The sequence below is a fragment of the Ciconia boyciana genome, chromosome 15 (assembly GCF_034638445.1).
Source record: "Ciconia boyciana chromosome 15, ASM3463844v1, whole genome shotgun sequence".
Taxonomy (NCBI): Eukaryota; Metazoa; Chordata; class Aves; order Ciconiiformes; family Ciconiidae; genus Ciconia; species Ciconia boyciana.
In genome coordinates, this window is record NC_132948.1 from 55,478 (window position 1) to 66,782 (window position 11,305).

General features: G+C 44.7%; 1 protein-coding gene across 3 annotated transcripts in view; it reads right to left on the reverse strand.

Annotated features, from left to right (window-relative positions):
* Positions 1–11,092, reverse strand: part of MORC2 (MORC family CW-type zinc finger 2) — a 51,714-nt gene extending 40,622 nt beyond the window's left edge. For 2 of the 3 annotated variants that reach the window (XR_012045197.1, XM_072879671.1), the window contains exons 1-4: positions 10,892–11,092; positions 5,589–5,642; positions 3,989–4,023; positions 2,953–3,021 (exon numbers count right to left, since the gene is read on the reverse strand). Coding sequence is in view for 1 of the 3 variants with exons in the window: in XM_072879671.1 (XP_072735772.1) it covers positions 2,953–3,021; positions 3,989–4,023; positions 5,589–5,642; positions 10,892–10,959 (226 nt within the window). In the remaining 2 variants the exon portion in view is untranslated. Of the gene's footprint in view, positions 1–2,952; positions 3,022–3,988; positions 4,024–5,588; positions 5,643–10,891 lie in introns of those variants that run through there. The other variant, XM_072879672.1, reaches the window with a different exon arrangement.
* Positions 11,093–11,305: the final 213 nt, after the last annotated feature.

The following is an 11,305-nucleotide window of genomic DNA, read 5'->3' on the forward strand; positions in this document are numbered from 1 at the left end:
GGGTAGGACCTGGGCATGACATAGATGGTATAGAATAAGGGGTGGATACTATCCTGGTTTCGGCTGGGATAGAGTTAATTTTCTTCCCAGTAGCTGGTATAGCACTGTGTTCTGGATTTAGTATGAGAATAATGTTGATAATGCACTGATGTTTTAGTTGTTGCTAAGTAATGTTTACACTGGTCAAGGACTTTTCAGCTCCCCGTGCTCTGCCAGGTGCACAAGAAGCTGAGAGAGGGCACAGCCAAGACAGTTGATCCAAACTGGCCAAAGGGCTATTCCATACCATATGATGTCATGCTCAGTATATAAACTGGGGGGAGTTGACCAGAGGGCAGCGATTGCTGCTTGGGGATGGGCTGGGCATCAGTCGGCGGGTGGTGAGCAGCTGCATCACTTGTTTTTTTTCCTGGGTCGTGTTCCTCTCTCTCTCTCTCTCTCTCTCTCTCTCTGTTTTCCTTTTCATTACAATTTCCACCCACCCCCTCAATTATTAAACTGTTCTTATCTCAACCCACAGGTTTTCTTACTTTTGCTCTTCTAATTCTCTCCCCCATCCCACCGGGGAGGAGGATAGTGAGCAAGCAGCTGTGTGGTGCTTAGTTGCCAACTTAAGCTAAACCACGACAGACAGACACACACCTGAGGGAAATGGCTGAACACAGCTAGTGATTGACAAATCAGTTTGATATACGTTCCCGCAATTTATTTCAAAAATCTTGAGAGGAAACGTCAATGTGCTACAAGGTTAAGGAGACATTTTCCCTTGAGAGTAGAACGCTCCCCTAAGAGTGGTCCCCTGAGTGTCACTGCCTACACCCAAAAGTGTGTACACACACTTTAAAATAAGAGCTAGAATCCCAGTTACATTTAAACATCGTTCCTCACCATTGTGAGCCTTGGATAAACAGTATTTTAAAAATAAAAGATCTAAAAGTAACCCAGACATTAGTACTTAATTAACTGCATCCAGTAAAACAAAAGCTCTTTTGAGCTTCCAGACTTCAAAAATACAGTTTAAAGGAGCAAGAACTGATATATTTACTTCAATCCCCAGGAAAGCAATGGAACAAGTCCTCTTAAAAAGTATCACAAGCCAAATGAAGCAGGTGATTGGGATAAGCCACACAGATTTACCAAAGGCAAGCCATGCCTGACTGACCTGATCACTTTCTGCAACAAGGCAGCACTTTCTGTCCACATGGGGAAAGCAGTGGATGCTGTTTAGCTGGGCTTCAGCAAAGCATTGGACACTGTTTCCCACAGCCCTCTCCTAGACAAACTGGCAAGACACAGACCGGATGAGTGGTATGCAAGATGGGTAGGCTACTGGCTCACGGGTCACGCTCAGAGGGTGATCATCAATGGTTTTTACTCCTGCTGGCAGCCTGTCACAGCTGGGGTCCCCCTGGGATCGATGCTGTTCAACGCTGTTCAACATCTTCGTAAGGGATCTGGATGATGAGATTGAAAGCACCCTCACCAGGTTTGCTGATGGCGGACACATCACAAGGGAGAGCCATCTTAAAGAGAGATCTGGACAGCCTGGAAGAGTGGGCAAGCCAGAACTGTATGAAGTTCAAGGGAATGGCAAGGTCCTGCACCTGGGATGAAATAACCAAAGAGCCAGTACAGGCTGGGATCTGTGTGGCTGGGGAGCAGCCTTGCTGAAAGGGACCTGGGGGTCCTGATGGACAAGCTGAACATGAGTCAGTAGCGTGCCGCTGCAGCAACACAGGCAAGTGTGATCCTGGGCTGCATCCACAGGGGCATTACTACAGAGATAGAGACGTGATCATCCCACTCTACTCCGTGCTTGCCAGGCTGCACCTGGAGAACACGCATTTGTCACCTTCTACTCTCGATCCAGAGACAAACATGTAGTTTTCAAGACATGCAGAAAAGGTTGTATTTCTTCTCCCTGATCCAAAGGCTCGTAAGAAGGCCACAGTTAAGTCTCTGAACTTGTTTTATGGATGGCGCTTAATTGCTTCCTTCAATTCCACTGGTGACAGAAAAGCACACTCAGAAGACCTGTTTAGCATCCTTAATTGTATTCCAGAGAATACAGAGAAGGTATCTAGAGTTCAAACTAAATTCCTTCATGCAGGTCACAAATCTACGTATCAAAGATGTTAATGTATTTTTATAAGCATTAATAAATGGAACTAAACACCTCATATCACAAGAGGATCTTAAAGTACTGAAGGATCCGAACAAAAATGTTAGTCAATGCTTATTTACCCATCTCCCCTGCCTTCTCCAAAACCTTCCAATTTAGGCCAACTTTTCTGCCCGGTAGAGAGCTCCTCACAAGAGGATTTACCCATCTTCAAGACACAAAGAAGGTGGTGTGGGTTGACACTGCTGTTCATGATGCTAAAGCAAAGCAAGAAGGCTTTTCTCCTGCTTGATACAACACAGATTTACATCAATTCTTACGATGAGGCAGAAGTACATTTGTTACATTCTTCTCATACTCCTAAGATTTTATATTGTCAATCTCGATCACAATGCCAATGATGAAACAATGTCAAAATGCTTTCAAAGCTAAGCTTTCAATTTCTGCCATGGCACACTTTCTTTTTAGAGCTGAGATACACTAACTGCTTGGCAGCCTCTAATGGGGAAAAGGCTTATGCCCATCAAAGCTTGCGCTTGTTCCCTTTTCTGGCTACACTATTCTCCCTCCAGCCCCAAGGCCAACTTTGATGTGCTGGAAAACCACAGGCCAGGCTGACTCAACTCTATAATGCAGCAAAACAATTTTCTTTTGAGCAGATTAGTTTTCTGCAACTGAAGAGGTGAATAGTTTGGTATATGATACAGTGCAAAAGAGCCAGTGCAGAGGCAGGAACATGCCCCTTTCAACAGAACCAAGCTGTTAATTCAGCTTAAGCCATAACATGAAACCTCAGCTTGAAAATGCAAGTGTAACTTCCTGTCACTTACTTGAATCCATTCCCGTTCCATCATCCAAAAAACACAGCATGAATCCACCTCGTAGGTCTTCCCGTCGCTCTACAAGAGAAGAGTTATTCACTACTCCCACAAGCAAAAGTTCCATAAAATGGAATCAGTGTTCACGATAGAGCTAACACAACAAACAGGACTTTCACAGCCCAAATATGGCTAAAATGTAAGAAAGAGCACCAGATTTTTGTTACAGAATGACTAAGAACTTCTGCACTTTAAACTGTAAACATATGCTACAAGAGTATATTAAAAGCAGGTTTCTTAAGCATCCAGTGTAAACAGCTACTCACTTTACCTGACCTCAGCTGAAGGCTGATCTAAGTGCTTGCCCGACATATTTGTAAAGGCACTACGTTTTGAAAGACAACAGGCACTAGGGCACAGGACAAACAGTAGAATCATAGAATCATAGCATTATTTAGGTTGGAAAAGATTCTTAAGACATCGAGTCCAACCATAAACCTAACGCTGCCGAGTCCACCACTAAACCATGTCCCTAAGCGCCACATCTACACATCTTTTAAATAACTCCAGGGATGGTGACTCAACCACTTCCCTGGGCAGCCTGTTCCAATGCTTAATGACCCTTTCAGTGAAGAAATTTTTCCTAATACCCAATTTAAACCTCCCCTGGCGCAACTTGAGGCCATTGCCTCTTGTCCTATCGCTCGTTACTTGGGAGAAGAGACCGACACCCACCTCGCTACAACCTCCTTTCAGGGAGTTGTAAAGAGCGATAAGGTCTCCCCTCAGCCTCCTTTTCTCCAGGCTGAACAACCCCAGTTCCCTCAGCCGCTCCTCATCAGACTTGTGCTGGAGACCCTTCGCCAGCTTCATTGCTCTTCTTTGGACACGCTCCAGCGTCAATGTCTTTCTTGTAGTGAGGGGCCCAAAACTGAACACAGTATTGGGCATAAACATCCTCACTCTTATTCTACCAGGTACAACACATGTTTGCAGCCTAAATCCAAGTTAACTATTGACATGCAAGAAAGCAGCGGGAGTGACTTACCAGTATAAATGTCTATTCTTGTGGCATCTGCATCTCTACAAAGCAATAAAAACACAATGAGTATTCAAATGTCAAATAGCAACGAAGCTAAAATCCAGGCACACGCAATAATTTCCAAAATGAACTGGCTGCACAGATCAAAGTCCACAAAGGCCCCACAGTCAGCACTAACAGACAAGTTAAGACACATTGTTCTACTTTTTGCCTACTTGAACCCAAACTCCAGCACAAGACATTGCTGCCAAACAACTAAACCTAGTTACAGTGAGTATCACTGGCTTTTTAACAACAGTCATATTAAGGTGGGGGGGTGAGGGAATCAAATAAGTACACACTTCTGAGCTCCCTCCTGTATGAAACAAACAATACCTACATTTTTTCTGTCAAGCTGCCTATGAAAAGTTTAGTAACACCACAGAAAACTCCATCCAAATACATTCAAGGTTGTCATAGGAAACTGTGTCATTACCAGATCATTTAAGTAAAGCCCTTCATACACTGTGCATCCTCCTCTATATTTGAAAAAGCAGCACATACAGCACTACTGCCCTCTTCTCAAAACCAATTTTAAATTTTTTTTTCATGTAGACCATCACATACCCTTGGTTTGCTGATGAGAAGAGTGCAGTTGTAGTGCTGTAATAAAACCCCACTTCCCAAATGCCAAAGTCACTTTGTCTTGTCTTTGTATCTCCAGCCAACTACAGCTACCTCCTTCCCAGAAGGCCAACCTCTCTTTTGCCAGAGGAGGAACCAAGAGGTTGAAGATAAAACCACCCATTAATCTCAAAGACGCTATATTTAACTATGTCGCAGCAAAAGTGAAAACACCAAACAGTGTGCACACACATGGCTGATTCCCTACACAGAATCTTTCCTACACAAAAATCTTCCAGTTCCAGCTCCTTACATTACGAACTGCATAGTGTGAGAATTCACACTTGATAGAAAATTATCTCAAAATATTTCCATAACGCCACATCAGAATATTTTGTGAAGCTCAAGACACAAGCATGCAAGGCTTGGGATGCAGCTATAGCCTGGATTCCCGAATGCAAACATGAGAAATGTGGCCTAAAACCTGCGATTTCCAAATACCAAGTCTCCTCATTGATCAATTGTGACACTTGATCACAATTGCTCTAACTGTTCTTGCTTTATTTTTCAGCATCCCACTTCTGATTTAATTTTCATCCTATCATCATGCATGATACTAAGAGTCAAGGATTATCTAAGTATCTTAAGAGTCCCAGCTCCAGTAATTATTATTTTACCAATTTCTTTAAACAGAAATGCAGATTTTTTCATTTTTTCCTTAAATCTATCTTGTGTCTTCTAACAATTTCCCTTCTAATCTGAATTGTTCTATGTTTCATTCAAACTTACCTTTTCAGGAATAATTTTATTTTTTTTTAGCACGTAGATGTGGTGGTATAAGAGGACCAAGGGAAATATTCATATTAAACTACAGCAAAGTCTTCTATTCCATATTTTTCATAAAGTCTAATAGAAGTGAAAATTGCTCAAGATCAACAAACAGACAGGCTAATTAAATCTTAACCGAATTTACCTTGGGAATTAGGTAGTCTCAGGTACATACCTGGCATTATCTACAAGTTCAGCAAGGGCACCAAACAAGAACTCATGCGTAGTTCTGCAACGAAACACAGAATCAGCAGGGTTACACTGACACTTAAAAAGAGAGACCTTTAAATAAACAAGAATCTCAACCACATTTTAAACAAATCCAATTGGATGTCTACAACTAACATCTGCTGCTGAGAGCAGACTAGAAATGAGTGTTTTACTGTCTACCAGAGGCAGACATGCAGCAGACAGGATGCCCCATGGAAAGTCTGATTCAACAAACTGCTGGTGACTATGGTCTAAAAAACATCACATGGTAAACACATACAACAGAGAAAATTATTGAACCAGCCTATGAACCAATCACCAATTCATATAAATCCTTAATTATTCACCACATTGACAGGTCTCTTCGTGGCAACTAAAGACTACCTATATGTAAAACATGGACAGATGAGCATTATGCATAAGGTCCATCTCCCCCATGCACATATTCACTTTGCAGAAGTGATTTCTGACAGGAAGAAGCTTCCAGATCCTGGGAGACTTCCAATAGCTGCAACTGCTCCTAATCCAGAGAAAGACGGTCTTCTGCCATCACTGTACCACACCACCTTCCAAACTCACGCTAAAATCATCTAGCCGGGTGCCACTTCAGCACAATCTCAAAAGCCATGTTAGTTTCCAGCCTCTTAACCGCCACCTTTTACAAGCAGCAGCTGTTTGGAAGCATAAGTTACGTGCCTCAACCTTGAAAGAAGATACATGGTGAGAAAACCTTAAAGAGCTAACAAAATCATTAACAACACATTGTCTGCTAACATTAATGTAATATTTCCACTGAACGCCTAACTTGGTGACCTGTTGTGAAAATCTAACAATTATTTCAAATGTAGATGAGCCACATTGACCCCAATATTAACAGCAGCTACAAGACCTGGAGAAACAGTTGTTGAAATTTTTTGCTTCTCTAGGATGCTCAATGAAGACACAGAGTCCTCAGAAACTGTTTTTATCAACGTTTCAGTTTGCATGAAACCTCTTCACATACAACCTGCTTTCCCTACTACACAAAAATGCCAACAGGTGACAAACCAGAAAGTGATACTTATTCATATTTTCAGCTTTCAAAGAACAGATACATAGGTACTTCTCACACATAAAATACATAGCTGTCCATAACGCTAACAATCACAAAATGAACTTTCATATCCATCTTCAGTGTCACGACACCTAACCCATCTACGCAGCTCCAATCAGAGGTAAAACACATCAGCATTCAAAGTCATCACTAGAACCACAAGAATGGAGATTTCAATCTCGGCAAGCTCCCACTTGCCCATGCAGAGACAAGAGACAGAAGGGAACAGTGTTTTGAATACCATCTTCCCAATCAGAAAGCTTTCACAGAAGCTCAAACCTGGTATTCTTTCTTTGAGTAGGATTTCCTGCGCACGGATTTCAAGTGCTCCCTCGAGTTTACGATCACCTATTCAGCTCCACAAATCAACATCCCAGAAGTTTATTTAGGAAGTAACCCATGTCAGGAAAAACCCATAAGCAAATGGATGCTTTAGCACTAGTAACTATGCTTCATTAGCAGCTTTTACTCTACAATGTAAAGAATGCTTCAACTAAGGAAACAGTGCAAATAACATACAAATAGGGATTTCCAAAGAAAGACATTGGAACAAAATAGCTGAACATGTAGCTGTAGATAAGAAGAGAGGTAAGAGAAAACATGATTTCCACATAGCCTGACACCATACTCAACTTGAACATCTACCAAAACTGGAACCTCTTATGCTGACACAGGCAAAATAAAACCTTGCTACAAGCAAGTGAAATCCACTCCAGCTATTTATCACTAACAAAAATTTATATACACTATAAATATCTTCTGTTCAGTGTATTAATCTTAACACTCTACACTTATCTTGTCAATATCTAATTAAAGCCAGATGAAGCGCTTCGGCCTGATTCAAACAACTCAGCTTTAACAAAAACCATGGTCTTGCGTTATGGTCAAAAGTGCCTGTAATACTTAACGTCCACCATTATCAACTGGTGACAATTTTCCCCCCACCTCCCCAAAAAAGCTTGGGATTATTTTATTTGCAACATAAGTTTAAAAAACATGACGCAAGCTGTTGGCAAAACGGAGTCTATCATAGCTTGCACATAACCTGGAAACACTTAAGCATGAGCTAGATGGGCATCATCAGAAGCAATAGTAACCTCCATCAGTCAGAGCACTTGAAATTAGGAACAAATTACTGGTCATACAACTGATGAAATGACACATGGAAGGGGGGGAAGTGTTATCAAAATCTGTAGTCTCAGCGACAACTCAGACTTGGCGGAAGCAGACTGGCTTGGACCTTCCTACAACTTCCATTCAAGACAGCTCCACGCAGAAGTGCAGGCTTGACAAGGAACAGAACAGGGAAGTCCAATTTACTGAAATTCAGGTTACAAAAGGTCAAGTCAGACGACTCTGTAGAACTTGATCGATTTCAAACACCTCTACAAACAATGATTTGCAGTAGCATCCCAAGGGAAGAAAAGCTTATTTTGTGAGGAGTTCTTAGAGGATCATCCCTGTTTGAACCCAGTTGGACTCCTGCTCCTGCATAGTCAAACAAGTACCTTATTACTAATGACAGACATAAGACTTCATTTTTGTTCTGAAGGAGGCCACACCTGGGAATATGTTTAAGTTTGGCATCTGTGTCAGGAACAAGAGCTATCCTCTCAGTACTGCACTCCATTTCAGGCCAGAACAGAAAACATGCGCAAGAAGAAATAGGAGAGCTTGGGGGGTGGGGAGATGTTGTTGGTCTGTTATTACTAGTATTCCTCAAGTCCACCATTTGGTCATTTTGAAGTCTTTCTATTTGAGTAACTTCCTCCACTCCAGCTATATTCAACAGAACAATTCCAGTTACAGACAAAAACTCAAGTTCAATCACGAGCTAAATCCTACCTAAATTGTTAGAAGACAACTTCAGCTGTTCAACTTTTAACAAACTCCTTCAATTTTGCATTACAAATATTCAAAATATGAAAAAACAAGTTGTTTGGGCTCAGGTGTGTTTTTGTGATCATCTCAATGAATGGCTTTAGAAGTATCTTAAAGCAACAGCATTTAATTTTTAAGGAAAACCAATGTGAAGGCAAGCAGGTGGCTCTGGGAAGTCATAAAAACAATGCGCGGGTAATTTCCATGTTGTCCTGGTTCCGGCTGGAATAGAGTTAATTTTCTTCCTAGAAGCTAGTATAGTGCTGTGTTTTGGATTTAGCATGCAAATAATGTTAATAACACACTGATGTTTTAGTTGTTGTTAAGTAGCGCTTATGCTAGTCAAAGACTTTTCAGCTTCTCACGCTCTACCAACCAAGAAGGCTGGAGATACACAAGAAGCTGCAAGGGGCACAGTCAGGACAGTTCCCTTATAAAAAGCCCTATGCTGTCCTTGGGTTGGTTTGGGGGGGGGGGGGTTATCTTTTTTTTTCTTGGGGGAGTAGGGGTTGTTTATTTGTCATGGGTTGGTTTGGGGGTTTTTCTGCTTTTAAAAATGACTTCCATTGTTTCCATTCCCATTCTTAGGGAAGCATTTGGCTTATACACTGATCCAACAATCTCAAAAGGCTCTTCACCCATGACGGAAAAAAAGCCCTGGCTTTAGCTTATTCATACACATTCGCTTCCAGCTCCTCCTAACAATTTTGTAATGCAGTTATGCATTGCAGACATGTAGCACAGCGGAAGTGGACCAGCAGCATAAGCAGAACAGATAGTATGGTGCCAACGTGAAGTAGCTTTGATATGTAATAATTCAGGGCAGCAACAACACATCAGCCTTTTCTGCACCACAGACATTATCTTCTTACGAAGACAGCTAGAGTTCTAGTGTTCTGCAGGCAAACACAAACTGCTGACAGAGCTCTGCCATACGGTCTTCTAATCCATAAAAACATTTGTTTTCTGCAGCTGGACATGAGAATTTCACAAATCAGCCACAGCACCAGGAATGTGACTCAGTATTTTCCATCACCTTCAGGCACCAGACTGTTCACTCTACATGCAACCGCTACCAGCCAAGCCATAGAGCAAAGCCACAGGACATGGACCCAAGGGTGACACTGGACTGTTACAAGGTTTCTTCTCCTGTGCAAAACCCATACTTTCCTGATCCTGAAAAGAAATGGACCATAATGCTCTTAGCACGTGTAAGCGAGATTCATCTTAGTTGCTCTTGCAGACGTATCTTGTGATACCAAAAGCAGTCAGATCTACTTTGAAATCAAGTCACCCATATTTCTGTGCATCAGAAGTCTTCAGACTGCTGCAGACCACTGCAGTCCTTCACTCTAAGCTTGCCTTCACACATTGAAAAGGGAAAGCAAAAAGGTAAGCCGGCACTTTATTTCTTCTTCTGTTGATGGTACCAGTAAGAGTCAACTCTTCCACAAAACATCAGAAGACAATCTTACGCCGGTGACCAGCTGATCAAAATGAAGAAATGCCAAGTGTGGTTCACATTGTTCTTCCGGGGCAGTTCAGCTAGAACAAGCTCTTTCTTTAAAGTCTTCTGTACGTGGCACTACAAGGCTTATGTGAAATATGCAGGCCTCAGATGGCTAAACACCGTTTCCTGGAGGCACCTCCCATTTTCTAGACATGTACTCAGAAGGAACCCATTTTAAAGAAGAACTTTGTCTCTTCTCAGGAGATTTTATTTTGGGGGATTTATCAGTGACATGCAAAAGCCACAGCAGCTTCACAAAGCTGATCGGAAGAAGAATGTCATACTCCTGCTTGAAAATACACCTGCACAAAATATTCGGGCATGAATGAAACAAGATGCTGTGAAGGGACGACAGCCGCTAGGGCCAGCACAGGCGCTTCTCCAGAGAGGTGCGGCCGTAAGGGTACGGCTGACCTAGAGGCTACACCCGCCTCCTCCCGTGAGCACCCCCAGAGGCCTGTCCCCTCCGCGCACCGTTATTCTCTATGAACCGCAGGCCCGCCCACAGTACGACAGCCCTGCCCTGGCGTGCCCGGCCGCCGGAGCCGGGGGCAGCCCACGAGGCGGCCAGCACGCGCGGGCCGGCGGCGGACAGCTCTGCCCCACCAGGCCGGCGCGGCCTCGGCCGAGCGTACCCATACTCACCTGCCGCCCCAGGCGCCGCGGCCCGGGGGGGGCGGCGCGGCTGCTGCCGCGGGCACACAGGGGGCCGCGGGCCGCGGCCCGGCCCCGCCGCAGCCCTGCCCGGCGGCCGCGGCCCGTCGCGGCGCGGCCCGGTACTCACGAGTTTGTGTGCAGGTACTCGAAGGTGAGCTGGGCCCGGTTCAGGCTGCTGTAATTAGCCAGGGCCATGGCGGCGGCGGCGCCCGGGCCCGGGCCGACGCTCCGCGTGCGCCGGCGGCCCCGCGCGCCTCGAGGCCTCCCCGCCCGCCGCCAGTCACTGCCCCCGCCGGGAGGCCAGCGCCGCGCGCGGGGCCCCCGTCGGGCCGCGGCCGCCGGCTGCTCCTGCCGGGCGCCCCGCCCGCCCACCGGCCCCGCTTTGTCTCCGCCGCGATCGCGCCCCGCCGCCGCCCGCAGCCACCCCCGCCCGGCGGGGCGGAGCCGAACCGCTCACCGCCCATTGGGCGGGCCGTGGCACGTGACGGGAGCGCCATGGCGCGGACCGCTGCGGCTTCGCTGCGGCCGCGTGACGGGCGCG